General features: G+C 40.0%; 3 protein-coding genes across 3 annotated transcripts; 2 read left to right on the forward strand and 1 right to left on the reverse strand.

The window, feature by feature from the left end:
* Positions 1–1433: 1433 nt before the first annotated feature.
* Positions 1434–2972, forward strand: LOC129729654 (uncharacterized). Its single transcript, XM_055688391.1, has 4 exons — positions 1434–1717; positions 1777–1941; positions 1999–2167; positions 2224–2972. Exons 1-4 carry the CDS (start codon positions 1518–1520, stop codon positions 2926–2928), a joined length of 1239 nt encoding a protein of 412 aa, XP_055544366.1. The 5' UTR covers positions 1434–1517; the 3' UTR covers positions 2929–2972.
* A 2922-nt stretch (positions 2973–5894) lies between these two features.
* LOC129729655 (uncharacterized) lies at positions 5895–7468 on the forward strand. Its single transcript, XM_055688392.1, has 4 exons — positions 5895–6304; positions 6364–6532; positions 6599–6898; positions 6958–7468. The coding sequence occupies exons 1-4, from the start codon at positions 5940–5942 to the stop codon at positions 7354–7356; spliced, it is 1233 nt and encodes a 410-aa protein (XP_055544367.1). The 5' UTR covers positions 5895–5939; the 3' UTR covers positions 7357–7468.
* A 6508-nt stretch (positions 7469–13976) lies between these two features.
* LOC129731128 (uncharacterized) lies at positions 13977–16139 on the reverse strand. The gene is made up of 4 exons (XM_055690900.1): positions 15101–16139; positions 14872–15037; positions 14294–14795; positions 13977–14232 (listed from the first exon to the last, which is right to left on the reverse strand). Exons 1-4 carry the CDS (start codon positions 15472–15474, stop codon positions 14123–14125), a joined length of 1152 nt encoding a protein of 383 aa, XP_055546875.1. The 5' UTR covers positions 15475–16139; the 3' UTR covers positions 13977–14122.
* Between the last annotated feature and the right edge of the window lie 6224 nt (positions 16140–22363).

Consider the following 22363-nt stretch of genomic DNA (forward strand, 5'->3'; position numbering starts at 1 on the left):
CCTGGGGAAAATACGGCGGTTTTTAAGTGCTTTAACAGATAAAAATTACCGGGTTACCTTAGCGTGGGTCCCTTCTCATTGCTCGATTCCGGGTAACGAAAAGGCTGACTCTTTAGCTAAGGTGGGTGCTATTGACGGCGATATTTATGAAAGACCAATTGCTTATGATGAATTTTATAGCATTTTGCGTCAGAGAACACTCAACAGTTGGCAATCATCATGGAACTCAGATGAACTGGGACGGTGGCTACATTCCATTTTTCCTAAGGTATCGACGAAAGCATGGTTCAAAGGGTTGGATGTAGGTCGGGACTTCATTCGCGTGATGTCCAGACTTATGTCCAATCACTACACGTTAAACACGCATCTCTTTCGTATAGGGCTTGTAGACAGTAATCACTGCGTTTGTGGCGATGGCTACCATGACATCGAGCATGTTGTTTGGTCGTGTACCGAATACTGTGGTGTTAGGTCTGAGCTTATAGATTCCCTTCGGGCCCGAGGAAAACAACCGAACGTACCCGTTAGAGACATTCTGGGAAGCGGTGATCTCCAGTACATGACACAGCTATACGTTTTCATAAAACACGCTGGTATTAAAATATGAAACTCTTCTATCTATTTGTTAGATTACCATTCCCGCTACACGCTGAAAGAAGATGATACACTAAGCTGGAGACACCCAAACGAAGACTCGGCATCTTCATGTTCACGCAGACACCTCAGTCCAAACTGCTCAAATAGAACATCACTGCTTAGCCATGTACAAATAAATAAATCGTATAACTCAATATAGTTAAAATCAAAATTGTAACTCCCCTCCTCTCACCTTAAATCCCCACTAGCTCGTAGTCGGCCGCGAGAATAAAGAAAAGGCCTCCCTCTTTTCCCTGCTAATTTAGAATTTAAAAAAAATGTACTTGGCTCAGTTAAACATAAATTGTATCGTGCCGTGTCAAATAAACTATTTAAAACTAAAAAACTTATTAAGAAGACATATGTTTCTATATAAAGATTCAAAGCATATAAAATAATGAAAATTAAAAGTTATCTGTGGGTCTTAAAAAGAAATATTTAAATTGTGTGGAGAATATTTTTTTTATATATTTCGGGCGTCTTCGCATTAGCTACTAATGACAAAGATAATGTATCACCAAAATTTCGCCTAATTTAGTGGAAGAGCAATTGTCTTTGAAAAACATTGCAAGCAAATTCTTGATCAAAACCGGAGCTATGTTACCGAAAATAGATGTCATATAGGCGCTACAAACACATGAGAAGCGTACGTTGCGGGCCAAAGCGAATGAATGCTTTGTTTCGAATTGAAATGTAGGTATACCTATTTCATAATATTACCAAATGAACCACGATGCTGGCAAACGGCGTCCATCAGTGAGACGCTATCTGCTTTGACTCCCCTGTTCGCTTATCGCATATGCTCTACTGATATAAAACAAACCATACATTGTTGGACGCGCTCTTTTGAAGGAACATTGCCATCATCAAATCATAGCGATATGGGTTCGGAATGCGTATTAGAAAAATATTCGTTTATCACGAAAGAGTATTTAGAAGGTATTTTACAAAAGGAACAATGCGAAAGTGTAGTTAGTGTCAAAGAGTTTACCGTAGTTCCAGCCCTTGGTAAGGGCGAAAATTACTCCAGTGATATTCTTCGAGTAAAGATAAATTATGTTACCGGTAGTAATAATCACAGGTAAGTTGAATCACGCACTTGAATAAAAAAATATTATGTTATTTGATCGTAATCGGCAGAACGCAAACATATATTGTAAAATCTTCATTGGCGACTGAAGGAATGGCGGACCTTCTGGAGCAGTATGACGTTTTCCATCGTGAAATTGCTGTTTACCGTAACGTCATGCCCAGGGTTGAGCGAATGTTGGCAACAATAGGGTATCGAAGCAAATTGGCTCCTCTGTGAGAATTAATTTATGCAATGTCATGAATCATTAAAGCTAATAATGCTATTTTTAGCGCCCATGTGATAAGTTCGACGGTCCCCAAACATTTCGTGTTTGAAGATTTATCGTTGCACGGTTTCCGTCCAGCTAATCGCAAGCGGGGACTGAGCTATAAGCAGTTGGCAATGGTTTTAGAAAAGGTGGCGAAATTTCATGCCGCAACCGCAGTTCTTTTTAGTATGGTAAGGACATTTGTTGTTATGCCTCTCAAATATGTATGACCGATTTTTTTTTCTAGGATCAGGAAACTATGAGAGATCATCACTATCGTAACATAAATGAAGAGATTCATCATTTCTATCCTCTATTTCAAAACAGCATGTTAGGCTGTGCGGAGGAAGCAAAAACTTGGTCCACTACCCCCGAAAGTATTGTTGAGAAATTATTCAAATTGCAAAAGTCTGTTATTGATAAGGGTTGCCAGGTGTACACTCGCGATAACTCTACTTTTAACGTACTTAATCATGGTGATCTTTGGGTCAACAACATTATGTATAAAGATGATGCATCTGGGAATCCCATAGACTGCATTCTGGTTGACTATGCGGTTGGATTCTTCGGATCACCGGCAATCGATCTCAGTTACTTATTGTTCACATCTTCTTCAGATGATATAACCACTGAACAGTTTGATTTGCTGCTACAGCACTACCACTCCGAACTGGTAGACTGTCTTAAGAAGTTAAATTACACTAAACAAATACCATCTCTGTTAGATAATCACGTTGAGATGCTGAGAAAAGGTTTTGTGGGTGTAATGTACGTCACATTTCTGATACCTTTACGACTTATTGAAGATACAGCCAATGCAGATCTGGGGAACTTGTTAGGGTTATCGGAGGAGGCAGTTGAATTCCGGCGAAAAATATTCAGTCACCCGAAGTATCGACCAAGAATGGAATACTTGCTGAAGTACTTTGACCGTAAAGGTTATCTTGACTAGTAGATTTGTCATGTCCAGCTGTTGAATTATGTAATAAAGAATTTGCCCATCAACTTAAAACACACTATTTTCTTGGTGTGAAGTTCAAAACATATTATTTGAGTCTTTTTCAATGAAGTTTACCCTATTTGTATCACTGAAGTACTTATAGGCAAACCTCCAGCCATATTTCTCCAAAACAGGATCCTTGTGAGCCTAACTGAAGGACATTGTGCTTTTTCTCTCATACGTTTTGGATAAATTCACCAGCAAATTTATCAAACTAATCGACTTTGCCAGCTCCAAGAACAAAGAACACGGCGATACGTAGTACCTTCTTCCAGCATAACCGGATTCACCTGAAATCAGCAAATAGAACATAAACATAAACCGACCACGTTTTAATAGATGAATAGATGACACTTTTCGGATATTATCGATGTAAGAGCACATCAAGGCATTAACATCGATTCGGACCACTACCTGGTAATGGTTAGGTTACGCCAAAAACTATCCGTTGTAAATAACATACATTACAGTCACCCGTCATGATATAATCTTGCGCAACTGAAGCAACACGATGTCGCAGCACAGTATGCGTCACTGCTTGAATCTGCGCTGCCAGAAGAGGGTGAGTCTGACGAAGCCCCTCTGGAGGATCCCTGGAACGCCGTTAAAACAGCTATCACTAGTGCTGCGGAAGAAGTCCTGGGACAAGTGCAACCAAATCGACGTGACGAGTGGTTTGACGAAGAATGCCGGCAAATATTGGACTAGAAGAACGTAGCACGAGCAACAACAGCTGCGTATATATAGACTGAAATGGAGGCAGCAAGTCCAACTCTTCAAGGAAAAAAGCGCCGCCATGAAGAGAAGGAATGCGAAAAACTCGATGCTGTACCGCACGCACGAAACAGGAAAATTCTACCAAAAACTCAACGCATTCCGCAGAAGCTATGACCCATGAGCTGAAATGTGTAGGGAGGCATTTTAACGAATAATCGTGAGGTGATCGAATGATGGAAGCGGCACTACGATGAACACCTGAATGGCGCGCATGCAGAAGACCACAGCGGGAGCGGAGGATACGTGGTCGGTGAAACGAACGACAAAGATGGGCCACTCCCAACAATAAGCGAAGTAAAGGATCCGGCAGCATAAGAACCACAAATCGGCCGGAAACAAATTGGCCAGCTCGCTCCATCGGCTGATCGTCGAGCTCTGGGAGACAGGACAGGTACCCGAGGAGTGCTAGGAAGAGGTTATCTGCCCCATTTACGAAGAGTGTGACAAACTAGACTGTGAGAGTAATCACAGTTCTGAATGCCGCTTACAAAGTGTTTTCCCAGGTCATCTTCCAATGCCTGTCACCATTAGCCAGCAGATTTGCAGGAAGTTAACAAGCCGGTTTTATGGAAGGACGCTCTACGACTGACCAAATCTTGACAAAAATGACTTTCTGGGGAAGCTGACAAGAGTGGTTAAGGCTACGATGAAGAATGTGAAGTGTTGTGTGAAACGTCGGACTTATTCGAGTCCCACAGTGGTTTCGACAAGGTGATGGTGTCTCCTGCCCAAATTTTGACGTCGCGCTAGAGGGTATCATGAAACGGGCGAGGTTTAACAAGCGGGGCACGATTTTCAATAGATCAGGTTTATTTATTTGCGTTGCAGATGACGTGGATATTGTCGGTAGAAAATTTGAAACGGTTGCAGACCAGTATACCCGACTGAAACGTGAAGCAGATAGGATCATATATAAGATTAATACGTCTAAAATAAAGTACATGTTTATAGGCGTGTCCGAGCACGACAGTGCACGATCAGGCAATACAGTAACAATCGAAGAGGATAAGTTCGAGGTATTCGACGAGTTTGTGTAACTCAGCTCTCTGGTAACTGAGAACAACGCTACCAGCCAGAGGATTAGAAGGAGTATTATTAGAGGAAGTCCAAGTGTATTCTGGCATGAGACGTAGACAATGCTGGCGGAGGACTTGCGAGCGCTCGGAGGTTTTGAACGGCGAGTGCTAAGAATTATCTTCGGCGGTGTGCAGGAGGAAGGAGTCTGAAGGCGTAGAATGAACCAGGAGCTTGCGTACCTCTTCGGCGAACCCAGTGTTCAGAAAATGGCTAAAGTTGGAAGGATACGTTGGGCAGGGCATGTAGCTAGAATGCCGGATTGCTACCTTGCAAAATTGTCGAACGCTTCGGAACGGAACAAGAAGACGAGGGGCGCAAAGAGCGAGATGGGTATACCAGATGGAGCACGATCTGCAGAGCACCGGGTGTCCGCATGTCATTCTGGCCATGTCTTAGGACGTACGGCCATTTAAGTAAGTCAGTATGTCACAGTCGATTCAGTCGGCCTTCAACGTTTATGTTTAAAATCAATTTACTTCTCTCGACACCCATTTTGCACAAGATTCTATGAAAAAAAAAAAACAAATTACTGTCAATAGATTTTAAATACGACCATCAAGATCGCTGCAGCAACATGAAACACGTAAATTGTGAGCATTATTAATCAAAATAGTAACAAAAATAGTTTTCAAAGCTTTAAAAAAGATGCTCATAATTATAGCAGAAGAGAAACCTGAAACACGTGATTGATATGCAGAGTCGGATCTAGAGGAGTAGTTTTCAGCGAAGAAACCTTGTGAGAAGATGTTCTAAAACATTCAGCAAATTTTTGTTAATTTTTTTCCCGCAAGTAAATGTTCTTATTATATACGATCAAAAATAACATAGTTTATACAACAATCATAAATCCGGCTATGTTAATATGTGTGCTATGAATGTAAGATTTCACTTGTCTAACGGGTGCACTGGTGCGTGATATACCAATCAAAATAAAATCTATTAAATAAGCGACTCGGCTTTTATCAGGATTATATACAACCGTATCATGCACCCTGATAACCACAAATATGCAATAAAGGCAAACCCAACGATAAGGTCCGGGTTAGTCTTTTTGGGTATGTTTTTGTGAGTCGTACTTAATTTTCGAGCAGTCGTAAGTAGAAACAAAAATGCCAGGTGAATCTTCGTTGGCCAAAAAAGATCCTAGGCGATGGCTAGATGTTGCGTTCTTCGAAAAAGCACTTCGACACGGCACGAATGATAGGTCACTTGCCGTTGAGGATTTCTTCATTTCTGTTCAACGAAACGCCGCTGAGCAGTTCGCTAGTTCAATTTATCGGGCCAACGTCCGGTATCGTTCCAAGGGTAAGGTGGAGCCAGCAGCCCTTGCTGTGAAGTTGGTGTCTTCGAAGGTAAACCGGTCGTCTGATGAATTATCTTATGAAAATGAATCACACAAGTACAGAGATGTGGTCAATCAGATGCAGGATTTGTTGAAGCAAGCTGGAGAGTCGAATTACCAGTTGACTCCTAAGTACGATACAATCTACATTGGATTGTTGATAGTAAAACATATTCAACTGATAATTTTAGATTTTTATATGCGTGTGCTGATCCAAGGCCTGTGATAGTGCTAGAAGATGCAACTGCAAAGGGATTCGAAGTTCACAAAACTCAATTAGATTCTGAAGGATCCAAGGTTGTTTTAGCTAAGTTAGCAAAGTTTCATGCCGCTTCCCACGCTTTACTAAAAGATGTTACGGTACGTCTTAGACTTACGTTGTTCATATATAAATTAACCACGTGACTTTTGATATGTGTATTACAGAACAAAAACTTAATTGAAAACTCAACGGGGCTATTCAATGCAAAGTCAAGCGAAGGAGTACAGTTTATTAAGGAAAACTTCTCCATTTTCACTGAGGAGTTGGCAAAATGGAGTGGATTTGAGAAATATTCTGCAAAACTGCACAATGTATTGCCAAATTTTCATCAGCTTAGTGAGAAAATCTTTAGTCAAAACAGTGAAACAGCTTGTTTTGCGGTGCTGAACCATGGGGACTTGAATTACAATAATATTCTAAAAAAATATAATGACACCAAAACGTCAGTATTAGATGTTCTTTTCGTGAGTATGAGTTGAAGTAGTAAGTAATAACGTGAGACAAGCTGCACATATTATTTCAGATCGATTTTCAACTTAGTTTTTGGGGTACACCTGCCGTCGACTTATTTTATTTCTTGTATCTAGTGTGTGATAAGCAGAACCGCGAGAGCAACAAGGAATCGTTGATCCAGTATTATCATCAACAACTTACGGAAACATTTAACAAAATCGGATATTTGGGAAAGATTCCATCTTTGCAAGAGATTAACAATGATTTACTAAAATACGGATTCTTGGAGGTGGTAATCGCAGTTTGTTTCGTGCCTTTCCTGTTCGCCGATTACAGTACTGCGCTGAGCACATTTCAAGACAGCCAGGATGCCAAAGAATACAGACGGCAACTGTACAACAGTCCACAGTATCGGAAAATAATTGAGCCGTTGCTGCCTTACTTTCTGCACAAGGGATTTATGCAGTAACAAGAGAATATAATACCGCATGGGAAAACTTTTCATCCAATACTTTCAATAACTGAGTGTTTTAGGGATGTTTTGATTATCATAAAAAAAAATTAAAACTCATTAAACGTTGAGAGTGGCTTTTAGCGGTTGTTGTGATACAAGTTTATAATCGTCCTAAGTTGCGAATGTTCGAAAGCCCTCTTACAAGATTATCCACGTCTCAAGAAAACAGCCGGCTTAACACAAACCATTCAAAACGAATTCGACAATCCATATAAACTAGTCAGCCTATACACCAGAGAGACGCCGAGACACTCACCGTTAAGGCAGCTGTCAACATCAAAACGGGCGACCTGTATAATTTTGCATTGCCGTTATCCGTTTTGATGTTGACAGTTGCCTTAACGGTGAGTGTCTTGTCATTTCTCTAATGTATAGGTTCGCTAATATAAACATAGTAAAGAACCCTATCCATAGCAGTTTTAATCATTCTAGCCAGTTCCTCTAGAAAGCCATCCACGTTCTATTCTCATCGGCTGTTTTATTTTGGTTCTGGAGTTGATTTAGTAGTCTTCAAATACTTCGATGGAGGAGAGTACTTTGAAGAAGGCATTTCATAACTCTTTCTTATCTCGAAAGCAGTAATCCCGACTCAGGTTAGTTTTGTTTATCAACTGGGGCTGGCTGGCAATTTATGCGTCCCCATCCAAGGTACCATGAAATCTTCTAGGTGGTCTCAATGTACACTAAGTCTGTGTATAAGAAATAGAAGGTCAAGTTCCGATTGCGGAACGTAGTACTAAGGCTTTGCTTTGCTTCAGAGTGCCGAAATCAAAATTTAAGAAAGTCCATTTAAGTTATCCATACAAGATAACTTATCCAGATTTCAATGAACGATTATGGCAGAGAGTAGGTGCAGTCCACTTGAAAGTTTGCTGGAGGTGACGCTATTAATCGAATCATATCAACGGGGTGAAAAACATAACATGACGGAGTGAAAAACATAACAACACAAGTAACACAGCAACTTATATAAACAGTGAACGTTTCGTTTTGATCTGCATATTCTCACGACTGCAATAGTTGATACATTATGAATGTAAGTTAAAGTAAGTGAAAAATCTCTCCCGAGTCATATTTCGTGCTGATTATTCTCTATCATATTACGTCTCTATCATATTAAAGCATTTTAAAGAAAACCAATCTTCGGCACCGAAAATTGACCGATTCAACTAGAACACATCATGTGTTCTGGTAACAACCATACATAAATGTTTTCTATAGTAATGAGCAATTCTCGCTGAAACCAGGCCACTACGTGCACAAGGTCTTTCGAATTTGATATAAATGCTCATATTAGTTAGAAATAGAGAAAAACCTAAATTAATCCACCTTTCTCCTTTCGAACTTATAATTTGTTAAAATAGGTTTACACCAACACTAAAAAAATTTATTATTTCTGCTGGATTTGTTATTCATTCTAAACAAAAAATTTTTGGTAGCCAACAGCACAACTATACCGAACATTTAAAATTTAACATATGCAACACTGGCACAACTCAAAATTTTGCATTTTTGAGTTTTTGATGGCAAACGATGCCAAATACTGTTAAGTTTCATCACACGAAATCCCATTTCGAAAATCACAAAAATTCCAGAGTTATGAGTAGAAGTGCCTTTGCTGCACAAATTGAAATTTCTCCATAAAGTTAGTAAAATAAGGTTTTAACTTGGACAACGTGAGCACGTAATATGTGCATAATAGACCCAAAGGTGTTAAATAAGGATTGGTAATCTTAAACTTCAAAGTTTTCTTGAAAATCCAGAAATAAATTTTTGACGCAAATTTTCAAACGCGTTTTTCTCGAAACTATGTTTTTTGAGTTGTGCCAGTGTTGCACGAAACCGACGATATGAATATTAATTACACAGTGCAACAAAAATTGACTTTTTTCTGCCTTGGCTTCTATATATAATTTTTTTGTGTATTTTTATGCAAAACTGAATTTCCCCGAGTTTGAACATATTTCAACTTAAGGGGCAACAATGGCGCCATTTTGAATTCTTGAGAAACCGGTAATTTTTGTGTTTTTTTCGACGCCATTTTGTTTTAAGACCAAATATCAAAATTACAAGAGTTTGTCCACATATTAGCATCTTTTTACCCATCTTTTGAAAAAAAAAACAGATCTTAAATCGGACAAAAACTGAGGTCAAAACGGTGATTCTAAGAAACCGGTTTTGGCATAGTTTCAGAATATTTCACAAAGCAAAATAATATCGATTATTTCTGAGCATTAATGGTAGAACGCTAATATCTTAAAGTGGTAGTCAAATTATATCTTATTTTGAGTAAAAAAGTCTCAGAAATCTAATGGTAGGTGTCTGATCTACGTAGCATGTCAGCAGATAAACCTATTTTAGTATTGTAGGAGAATTGGGGCAAAATCGACATTTTGCTGACATTCGGCCTTGTTAAATAGCTATTTTGTATCGCTTGTACAAAAGCACTTTTCGATCTCTTACTGATGCAGTAAACCCCACTGTGACGTGAGAGTTACGAAACAAAAGCCAGCCACCAAACAATACTCTCTACTGAGTAAATGATGACGTGCGATAAAGTGTACAAGCGATATAAAATAGCTATTTAGCAAGGCCGACTTATACGTCTTGCGGTGGTGTAATCGGAAACGCATCTGACCGGAGATTAGAAGCTGTGGGTTCGAGTCCCACCTGCTGGACTATATTTTTCGTAAATTTCTAAATAACTATTTCCCCAGTTAGTACATTTTTCAATCGTCAGCTCCACATTTACTGCTTGAAATAGAAACATGCAAATAACATTAAATTCTTTCAACTATATGATGCGAATTTGTTTTTGATTGTGGTATAATCGATTCGTACTCATATACTGCTAGATTCTTTAAGTCAACGTTAGTCAGTAGATTTCGAATAATGTATAATTAAATGTTGTTCCTTATACATTAACTTGAATGATCTTATCAGTGAAATTGAAATTCTTTAACGCAGTTGATATTACTGATCGTTCTGAGAGGCGTCCAATGAATGCCTAAATACCAATGAATATGGGTTCTTGAAATCTGGATTATACCCAGTGGCCAGAATCCGACCAAAAACCCAATTTTCAATCCAGATGACCACTCCTGGTTGCCTGATAATCATAAAATCATAAAATCCATCATAAAATTGCCGAACTGCCTAATCTGGGTATTTCTATGGCGTAGTTGGCGACAGTTTCCGATCAACAGCCTAAAGTGACAACCATCATCCAATACGATTTGGGGTAGCGGTATGATAACCGGAGGCCAGAAATCATCTCCAGACGCCATTTTAAATTTCTAGACAGTAGCTTCCGGTTTCTACCAGTCTAAAAGGGACAAACATTACCCAATGTGAGTTTTTCAGTACCCGGGATGATGCTCAGAGACCAGGAATCAACTTCATACTTCATTTTGAAATCCGAATTTGCGACACCTGTATTCTTTAAATAAGTCGTGTAACCTTTGAAAGAAGAGATTTTCAATATTTTTACAATTTAACACATAATGGATAAAATTAAAGTCCGATACACTGGTCAACAGAAGTGTTGCCCCGAAGGTCAAACTAAGAAAAAATGAAAAATTATAGCTTTTCCTGTGAATTTTTTTCTTTCTAGGGCAACTATTATGAGCTTTAGAGCAGCTTTTTTTTTCGATTTCGTCAACCAGTGTTATAATCAAATTAAATGGGTACCATTAAAGCAAGTAAACCTCAAATTTAAAACTAAGATTGTTGAAATCAGTGATGCCATTTTTGGCAAAACGAGTGAATTTGATAAAGTTTTCTGACCACGTTTCTTTTCATAACCTTCGAACTACATGTTCAATCATCATAAAGTTCGTTATTTAGGGGTTTTAAAGACAGCCCGTTCATTTGGTACCTATTTTGTTCGAATCGGTTGAGTAGTTTCTGAGATAATGAAGTTTCATAACTTTTACAGTTTGATACATAACAGACAAAGTTACAGTCCGATTATAATAAAATTCGATAGGGTTTTTTCAGGCAACTAGACCTTTCTATTGCAACTTATTTTGTGGAAATCGGTCCATCCATCTCTGAGAAAAGTGGGTGAGTTCAAACAGTCTTAGAAACATGTTTCTTGTCATAGCCTGATTTCACATTATTATACATAACGGACAAAGTTAAAGTCCAATAACAATAAAATTCAATAAGGTCTTATGGAGCAACAAGACCTTCCATATGACACTAATTTTGTAGAAATCGGTCTAGCCACCTCTGAGAAAAGTGAGTGAGTTTAAACAGTGTTTGAAACTCGTTTCTTTGCATAACTTTTGAACTACATGTCCAATCATTATAAAATTATTTCACAAATGGTCCAAAAAACAAGCCCGTTCTTTTGATACCAATTTTGTTCAAATCGGTTTTGTAGTTTCTGAGAAAATGAAGTTTTGTGATTTTCACATTTTGATACATAACCTCGAAACTAAAAATCCGATTACAATAAAATTCAATAGGGTCTTATGGGGCAACTAGACCTTTCATTTGCAATTAATTTCATTAAAATCGGTCCAGCCATCTCTGAGAAAATCGAGTGAGATTGGGAGACCGTTACATACATACACACACACACACACACACACACACATACAGAAAATGCTCAGCTCGTCGAACTAAGTCGATTGATATACGAGATTCGACCCTTTGGAGCATTTTTATACCTTTGGTTTTTTCAGTGATTGCTATACCTTTCTAGGAGAAAGGCAAAAATGATTATGCCATTTCTGTTTGATTGAATTTGTTGACCCCTCGGTCACTAAGGGGTGAAATAGTTTCTAGAAAAGTGGAAATTTTAACAATTCTTGATGTTTTATTTGAGCTATATCTCTGATAATCGTTATGGAACCTACTACAAGTAGCACTTTTCTGTAAAGAGGAACGATAGGGCTTTCATTTAGAGTGATCAGAATTTTGGCCGCCATCTTGTATTCGGCCGCCATCTTGGATTATATTAGAAAAAATCGATTTTGACCCTGTTCGCAACTACTGATTTTCGATCTGAGACCAGCATTGGAAAGCTGAAAAAAAAATGCTATAAGATGCAAGAAAAAAATTAGGTGAGCATCAGTGTTAACCTACCAATCGAACATATTGTTTTATTAATACCTATTTATTTCTTTTCTTTTTTGTGGGTTATTTTAACTCTCGGAAAATATTGAATAATGTTTAGTATTGATTACGGCATGAAAATTTCACTCTACGTACATGTGAAAATCGTTTTTCATAAACGGGTTGTGGGTAAAGTTATATTTATTTTTGTGGGATTTATCTTAAAAAAATAAAACAATATGGTGAAGTAACAATAGACAAGTACAGAAATATGGTCCAAAATGGAGGATCAATGTTTTGTGATGTCAAACCCCTTCGGCACAGTAGTAGATCGGATGAATAATGACAATTTGCTATGTATAATAGTGAGATTGCATCTCATTTTGAATTGTCACCCTGAGAAATCTGCAAAATCTGCATACACAATGGCTTCATTCGGTTTAAGACTGCTAATTCTGTGGATTTAAAAGTGCAATACGAGATAGTCTTAATAAGTTTCATTTTACTTATGTTAATTTACCTTTGGGGCAGAAAATGAGCTAAGCATTATTTCAATGAACTACTAAAAGTGTCTACGGACTCTTCAAATAAACAGCTCTTTCGAACTAGTTGATACTGATTCTAAACCCGCACTCAATTTCGAATCGATTTTTTTTAGTTTTGTTTACCAATTTATAACTGAACTCATAAATATCCTGAAATTTATCACATTTCAAAAAATAACACTGGAGGGTAGAGTTTCTACATATGGCTACTACGTTAATTGTGTGGAATGCATTGAATATTTTGAAACTTCTTTCGGAAAATACGTTCAATTGGTAGGTTAACACTCATGCTCACCTAATGTTTTTCTTGCACCTTATAGCATTTTTTCTCAGCTTTACAATGCTGGTCTCAGATCGAAAATCGGTATTTGCGAACAAGGTCAAAATCGATTTTTTCTAATATAATCCAAGATGGCGGTCAAATACAAGATGGCGGCCAAAATTCTGATCACTCCAAATGAAAGCTCTATCATTCCTCTTTACAGAAAAGTGCTACTTGTAGTAGATTCCATAACGATTTTCAGAGATATAGCTCAAATAAAACATCGAGAATTGTTAAAATTTCCACTTTTCTAGGAACTATTTCACCCCTTGGTGACCGCAAGCAGCGATACCCAACGGAGAAATTTTTGTTTTATTAATCTATGCTCTAGTTTGGTGGACAGAACGATTACAAACTGGCAACCTATTTTCGAATGAAGAATGTTAGAACATATTTCCACTAGCAAATGATTCTTAGAATCGTGAAATGGTTCTACGTAAGCATTTCTGTGTATAATTGAATGCAGTTTCCTACAGATTTAGACTGATCTGTCTCTTTATTCAACATCATCGAAAACGTTTATTGATGGAAAAGGTTTAGAGAACTATTTGTAATGTTCCCCTCTGTTTGAGGAAGAATAAAAAGAAGTTATACTTTTGGAAACCAGAAAGCAATTAAGTGATAATATCTACAGTAAGAGCAGCTACTTACAAATAAAGTGATCTTAAGAAGTTATATAATTTATACAAAATCAGTGTACAGGAAAACATGTAGTTGCACAATACAAAGTTCTTCCAATAACCACGTTTGTATTTCATTTCATAGCTTCTTTCAGGTTGTCCCATCGTACCTAAACTATGCCTCGGTGGAGCAAAAGTACCATATCCGCATGAACCGCTTTGTGTAGCTGCTCGTTACTCTTGTCTGATGTTTCTAAATGATGAACGTTATGTAGTACTTCTAAAACAAAGAAACAAGACTGGTTAGCGTCTGACACTGCACTACTAGATTGAATACCCACCAAGAAATCCTTTCCGCAAAAGCTCAACATGTAAATCCGTTAACGTTGGAACTGAACCAAGATAACCAATTTTGCTTAAAACTTGCGCAAAGTGATTGTAATATTCGTGAATTATCTCGTTCCGCTTCGAAGCCTTAACTTCCGGTTTGACAACCAAATCCAACAGACAGATTAAATCGATGGCAGGCGAACCCCAGTGGCAATGTTGGAAGTCTATTAGCATTGTCTTCGTTACAAGTCCGGTATTGTCGACTTTATAAAATAGGTTTTTGGGATGGATGGCCCCATGATTTAGTACATTGTAACCGGAGGACATGGTATTGGCTTTGTACACTTGTTTCATGTTATGCGCAATTGCCGACGGATTAATATTCTGTATTTTTCTAGTTATGTTTTCAGCTGCCTCCCAAGTAGAAGTCGTATTAGCAAAAGCATTGAACTTTTCTATTAAATTTGCATCGGGTTCAGCACAAATTGATTTGAATTGTGTGAGATCAATTGACTGAAATTAGACAATATGGTTTAATGGATAGTGGATATAGGGTGACAATTGGCAATTTGACCATAAAAAAACTTACCGTTTGACATAAAAAGAATGACAACGCATGAAATTTTGCGATCGCATGAGTTGTTGCTATCACATCATCAAATGTACTCCGATACTCCTCGAACGATCGCCAATTCATAGGATTAACATTTTCCAAGATGACAATTGTGTTTGGTTTGGGACTGGCATAAATTAATCTACAATCAAATAACCGTTCAAATTAGAGACAACCCCTAAAAAAACACAGACCAGAATCATGCCTTGGAAAATCGACATTCTCTCCAACATCCTTCATCGTTTTGATCATAGCCGGTAGCACCTGACTGTAGATGGCCACTTCCGTACCCAGAACTGAATATTCGTTAGTTAATCCATTTTCACTGGGAATGATTTTCATGATCAGATTAATTGCTTGTTCATTATGAAAACGCTTCGAACGGTAGTGAACTGTTGTTCGTAAAACAATGCTGGGCTTTTGACTACGACTGGGAACCGTTTCCGCTCGCAATTTACAACCGTGACAGAGCCACAAAGAGGAATCATTCTGCGCCTTCCGGATAACGTTCAATAGGAAGTCGTTATGCAACCATTTGGGAACCAGTGTCATGTTATCGGCAGTGATGCTATGGCCCATGCTGGCAGGAACACACGTTGGAGAAGACTAATACCCCAGCGGAGATGGAAACCTTCATTTGATGATATCGGCATCTTTGGCAGGTATCCGCTTTTGAATGATTGATGAATCGACTGTTGAAATAGTCAAGTGACTGGTGATAACAAACGATAGGGTGTGAGATCCAAAATGCTCTATGAAGAACAGAGCAAAATAAAACAAAATCCATTCTGCAACAATAATTCAAAACTGTTGTCAATGTTTTTGGTTGCATGTGATTGTAAGTGATAGGTATTGAGAACGTTTAATCTTGTGTAAGACGATTAAAAGCTTAGCGAAACATATTTGATTTAGAGTGGACGTTTTTCCATACTGTACATGTGATCATGGCAAGATTTAATCAAATACTGACGTTGATGGGTATTGTGAGTGTTGCAAAATTGTTCAATTAACTTGGGGAGTCGCCACTATCTGCTTGTATGTGCTGGGTCACATTGCAGTAAAAATACTTCTGCGTGTCCGTTTGCTTTTGACCCGTTTTTATTTGTTGGTTAGTCGATAATTACGAGCGCAAATTTTAATTGTTGAAAAATGTGTTTTTACATTCTGTTCATAGGTCATACGTAATCAACCACCTACAACAATTAGAGATAGAGACAGAGATAAAGGCACAGACAAAGACTATTGAATTAAAAATCTGAACATAAATGAATAAATGATAAAAAGTAGCCTTTAGTGCGATTATTTGTTATCATAAGATGTTATCTCGATTTAAGAGTTGCTGAGATTAGTACTACAAAGTGACTTAATACCAATAACCGTTCACAATTGTACAGGACGGTTATATACCATCGACCGATGTGAAATTTGTTCTTCCCGTCTTCAAATGGAACATTTTTTCTATGCTTAAGTCACAACATCCAGATCTCGTTCATTTGCCTATTTTAATAATTATATACACTGTCTGTTTTGCAAGAACTTAAAATATCGAAAATAATTTAAATTCGTTCGTAAAGGTATGTTAGTTCTTCACTGCACCATAGCTATTTTTGGTAATTGGCTGACCCTGCTAGCTAATGACGACATTCCAAGTTAACTTTTCAGTACAAAACGTCAATAAAAACTTCATAATATATGACCTATCCCTTTCTGTTTAATTCAGTTTCACCTAGCAGTTATTGTAGTGTTCCTGTAACACTTGGAAGCTAATTTTGTGTTGTTGCTTGTCAAACCCTACTTTTCATTCTGGTGGAATCGATTGTTTGCTGCTTTTTCATTGGTGCTAAATAATATAGAACCACTTTGTAGCATACTTCCTGCAATCGGTCATATCTCCAGTAGAATGAACGGAAGCGCTGTCTTGGCGGAAGAACATTTTTTCACCACTATATGCCAGGGATGTTACGGATGTGATTTTTCAGACATCTGCAGATGCGGATGCGGATATGTGATTACGGATGCAGATGTTGATGCGGATGTCAATTTTCGTGCGGATGTTCCGTAGCATTCCTTGTGTTATATTTTGGTTTTTTCACATAACCATGACCCTCCCCAGCGCAAAAGTTATTTGGGCGAGCAGTAAATACACAAAAGAAAATTTGTCTGCAATATTTTATGAAGCGATATTTTTTTTTTCAATATCCGCATGGTATGATGCGGATACGGATGCGGATACGGATATGTGATGGATGCAGATGTTGATGCGGTTGTCAGTTTTAATGCCGATGTTCCGCATTTGCGGATGCGGATGCGGATATCCGTTACATCCCTACTATATGCTGCAGTTTTGCTTTAATCCCAACGGGAAATCGACCCATCTATGTACAATAATATTGTTTGTTGACTGTTTGACCATGTTCAATGTAGTCGATGCATATTATGCCTTGCAAATCTCAAAAAATGGCTCACATTTTACCGGTTGATTGTTGCGCTTGTGATGACTTTCACCAGGCAAAAGCCCCTCTGCTGACAGAAGTGTAGTGTTGTTCTTTCTGTTGCGTGTAATCTGGAAGATTCTTCGTCGAAGGTATGACACATTGGTCTCTTTGATCAATTGTTAAGAATCGTGGCATCCATTGCACGTACAGTTTTTTATGTAATGTAAATTATTAATGATAAGAGATGACTAACGTATTCGTTTTAGATGTCCTAATCCTAATTTGGATGTCCTAGTCCTATTTATTTCGTTCAATTCCACTTTGCGATCATTTAACACGACTTCACGAATTTTTTGGTTATTTTCCGGGACTACCTCATTTGTACTCATACTTTACGGTTGAATTTGCTAGATCATTCGGGAATACCTCATTTGTACTCATACTTTACGGTTGAATTTGCTAGATATTCCGTAACACTGTTCAAGCCTTACTTTACCTGAACAGTATTTTTTTCCATCAGGAAGCAAAGCTTAATCTAAACACAGAGTTTTCTTTTTTTCATGGTAACCAAAATAACAAAAGTAGCGTCACTTCAAGAGTAATAACTTAAAAGCTAGTTGAGGTCGGTACAATCATTCTGGTTAAGGCCGATCCAAAAGATTTTTGATTTGCAACGCCATGTAAGGCTAGGGATCTTCAACTTATGTACACAACACACCATAAGATTCGAATAGCTTTACTGAATATTGCAACACCCAGTTACAATATTGAAGCACTCCGAAAAGTTTAGCATCGTCTTGAATGGCCAAATTTATATGAGGGGCCATCCACATATCACGTGGACAGATTTTTGAAGATTTTGACCCCCCCTCTCCCCCTCCGTGGACAACTGCCAAATATAAACTCTAAAAAAGTTGTATTAACCGTGGACATTAGCCAACCCCCTCCCCCAAAGCTGTCCACGTGGTATGTGGATGGCCCCTAACTCTATGTCGTGATTCTGATAACGTAGAGAGTTAAGGCGGGAGGCCTTATGTTGTTGATAATATCCCCGCCAACCATACTGGTGGCCTGGGTTCGAATCCCAACGCCGACATAGGTGTCGATGGTTGTGGGGTTGCGTGATCCACTCACAACTAACCCAATTGGTCTAGATTACTCCCTAGCCAAACCGGGAGATTTTCTGAGGCGAAAAATCTCTAGCATCATGCCTTCCATCGCATGAGGAAGTAAAGCTGCTTGCTCCGGTCCGTTGACCAACGGGTCGTAAGTAAGTCCTGGGTGAAGGCGCCTTCCCGGGCGTCGGTGATTGTTACAACAACAACAACAACAGTGGCTGAACTGGACCGACGGAGAATAAGCGAAAATGAGAAAAAACTTTGAGAGTTGTGCTATTCAGCAGAGTTGTTCAGATCAAGGGATTAGAGTCATCAGACAGTATGACTCGGATTTTAACCTCAACACGGCGCTAGTTTGTATGTAGTTTCGAGTATATCGAACTTATTTTATCTCGAGAACTCCACCTCTTAGAGGGTTGCAATCTTCAGTAAAGCATCTCATCGCTTCGGTGCTAGTCAGCATGTAGTTTTGAGTATTTTGAACATAATTTATAACGTGAATCCAATCACTTGGAAAGCTGCGATCTTAAGGAATCTTATTCAGAAGGTTACTACTGCATGGCGTATACTTCTAGGAAGTAAAAATCGCAAGATAAATTAAGGTCAATATACGAAGTAATGCGTTTGCATTAGCATCACGTAGCAGTAGATTGCTGTACCGAACTGTCCACCATTTAGAAGCCCTCGATCTTCACAATAACTTTGCCAAAGAAAACATCTTTCTATAAGTCGGAATCGTGAAATAAGTTGAGGTCGGAACACGACGAATTTCGTGCTCACTGGGGATACGTAGCAGTGGAATTCTACCCTTAGACGCCTGAACAAGTATGCTTGATTATCTAAAAAACTGTAGCATTTACAAGGTTACAATGTACAGCATATTTTTGTATATCATTGGAACACTTATTTACTCTACTTATTTTAGTTTTATGGCGACATATCGTTGAGATTCTTTTTTGAATCGAGATTACGCCTCCACAAAACTCGGTCTTGGACTGCTCCTTTTCAGTCTCCCCTTACACCCGCTGCTCTGGCATCCTCGTCGACAGCACACATCCTGCGCGTGCGAGGTCTGCCTCGAAGTCGTCGGCCTTTATCCGGTTCTCTGCTAAATATTATCTTTGCCGGTCGCTCACCCACCATTCGTGCTACGTGGCCAGCCCACTGTAACCTGCCGTGTTTCATCAGCATAACAATATCAGCGTGTTTGTATACTTCGTTCAGCTCGTGATTCATGCGCAAGCGCCACACCTCATTTTATTGTATAGTTTCCCACCGAGTATTCGATCGGCCTTCTTCCACGTCCACATTTCACGTCCGTAGAGCGCCTCTGGTAGGATCAGAGTTCTGTCGAGCGCAAATTTCTTACGGATCTGTAGGCTACGAAACCTCAGCTGGCTACGCAATCCGTAATAAGCCCTGTTCGCTGCCGCAATCCGTCTTTTCACCTCGTGGCTCACCTCGTTATCACATGTTACGTTATCACTTCGAAAGTATCCCCATCCATCTCCACCGCAGCACCAACATCCGCTGAACTACCACGCTCTCTGCCAGCCACCATGTACTTCATTTTGGCAGTGTTTATGGTAAGTCCAATTCTCGCAGCCTCCCTTCTGAGAGCCTTTAAAGCCTCCTTGGGTGCTCTACGGTTAACACCAATTATATCAATGCCGTCCGCGAAGTCTAGAAGCATGTGAGCCTTCGTTACGATGGTGCCTCTCCTCTGCAGACCTGCTCTTCGCATTGCACCTTCTAAAGCTATGTTAAACAGCAAATTCGAGAGCCCGTGACCTTGCTTCAGACCATCTAACGTGACTAATGCGTCCGAAAATTCGCCCGCTGTCCTGACGCACGATGCAAAACCGTCAAGCGTCGCACGTAACAGTTTAATTATTTTTGTTGTAGAACCATGTTCTAGCATAATTTACCACAGCTCGTTGCATTTCACTGTATCGTACACCGCTTTAAAGTCAGTAAGCAAATTATGTGTCTGCAAGCTATGTTCTCGAAACTTGTTGAGGATCTGTCTCAAGGTAAACATCTGGTCCGTTGTAGGTCGCCCCACTCGAAAACCGCATTGATATTCTCTAACAAAGGTTACCTACAACGGCCTCAGTCGCTGGAACAGGATACGTGAGAGAATTTTATAGGCGCAATGGAGGAAGGTTCGAGTCTATGTCCCTTCTTATAGAAAGAGCATATGAGTCCTTCCAACCAGTCTGCAGGTAGTTGTTCCTCAGACTATACCCTTAGGATAATTTGGTGAATTGCACTACTCAGACGCTCGCTCCCGACTTTGAAAAGTTCAGCCGGTAAGCCGTCCTTCCCAGCGGCTTTGTGTTTCTTTAGCTCTTTGCACGCATTCTTCACCTCGTCCAATGTTAGTGGGTCCACAGATTGTCCGTCCTCCCCAATTTCTATCCAGTTTCCCTCGAAGACTCTCCAACTCTCCTCACCGTTCAACACCACTTCAAAATGTTGCTTCCAACGCCTGGTCACCTGCGATTTATCGGTAGTCAGGTTCCCCTCCCTATCACTACATATGGCGAATACTGGCACGATTCGGTTCCTGATTTCGTTAATCGTGCAATAGAAGCTTTTCGTGTCGTGCCTGGTGAAACAGTTCTCCGTCTCCGCGAGGACGCGATCGTAGTGCTTACGTTTTTTACGGCTTTTACCACCCGGTATTTCTTCCGCATTTGACGCGTCACACGATTAGCAGTTGGCGTAGGTCTGATTCAACTCTTTTGTCACCTCTAGATATTCAGCATCGAACCACCCACTACGCGTGGTTCCCGTTGTCATGTCTATCACTTCTCGCGCTGTTTCGCTGATCGCATCATGGATGTGCTTCCACTGCTCGTTCAGGTTCACTCCAGGTGGTTCACAAATCAGTCCATCAACTTTCCGAGTACACTCTGCAGCGACTACTCTCGCTGATAACCTCTGGATGTATCTTCCTTGCCGATCTTGATTTAAGCACACTGGGCAGCCGGGCGCGAATCTTGCCAGCCACGAGAGTGATCCGAGACGATGTTTGGCCCTCGAAAGAACCGCACATCTATGACGTCTGAAAAGTGCCGGCCGTCGATCAGCATGTGGTCGATCTGGGAGCAGGTCTCTCCATTGAAGTGTCTCCAGGTGTGCTTCCGAATGTTCAGACGTGCAAAATGGGTACTACAGATGGCCATTCCCCTGGCCGCGGTGGAGTTCACTAACATTCGTATCGTTCTCTGGATTGTTCGTGGTATGTATATTTCAGCATGCTGCCTTACTAGGGCTGCGATGCTAAGTCTCGCGACGAGGCTGCCATCTTGGGTGTAGCTGGCGAGACACCGCATTTCATAGCCTAGCCGTCCGGTCCGGATCAGTCGCTGTTTGAGCCGCCCCTAACCTGGGGAACAGACGCTCAGGCAAGCTGCTCTACAAGGAGAACAACTCCCCCTTCCATGTCAGCACAGGACCAAGTTCCCACCGATCACCGATCTTTTTTTTTTTTTTCAAAGGTGGCGGGGAAATCTGCAAACAGACACCTGAGAAGAGAACTCAGGGTGTGGGGATGAGACTAGCGGAGGATGCTGGGGTAGTTACACTCCCCTGACCCCTACTGATCCCTGTCCCGACCCACTAAAACCCCTCCAGTCTCCAGCCCTGGTCTTCCCGGAACGACGGTTAAGTATTACGTCGGGAAGTGGCTTTTGTGCGTGATGCACCCTCTTTACTCTTATAACCTCCTAGCTAACTACCTGGAGACTGGTAGTTAGCTACCACTGGCGTGTTGGTGATTGACCCGCCACACACGTTGCAGCTCCAGGACAATCTGGGAGGCGGCCGCACAGGCCGCGTTCCAGATGTCCGGGTCGTCGCACATCCTCCGGACAAGATTGTCCGGAGTAGTGCCAGGCCCGCTCACAG

This window comes from Wyeomyia smithii, chromosome 3 (genome assembly GCF_029784165.1).
Source record: "Wyeomyia smithii strain HCP4-BCI-WySm-NY-G18 chromosome 3, ASM2978416v1, whole genome shotgun sequence".
NCBI lineage: Eukaryota > Metazoa > Arthropoda > Insecta > Diptera > Culicidae > Wyeomyia > Wyeomyia smithii.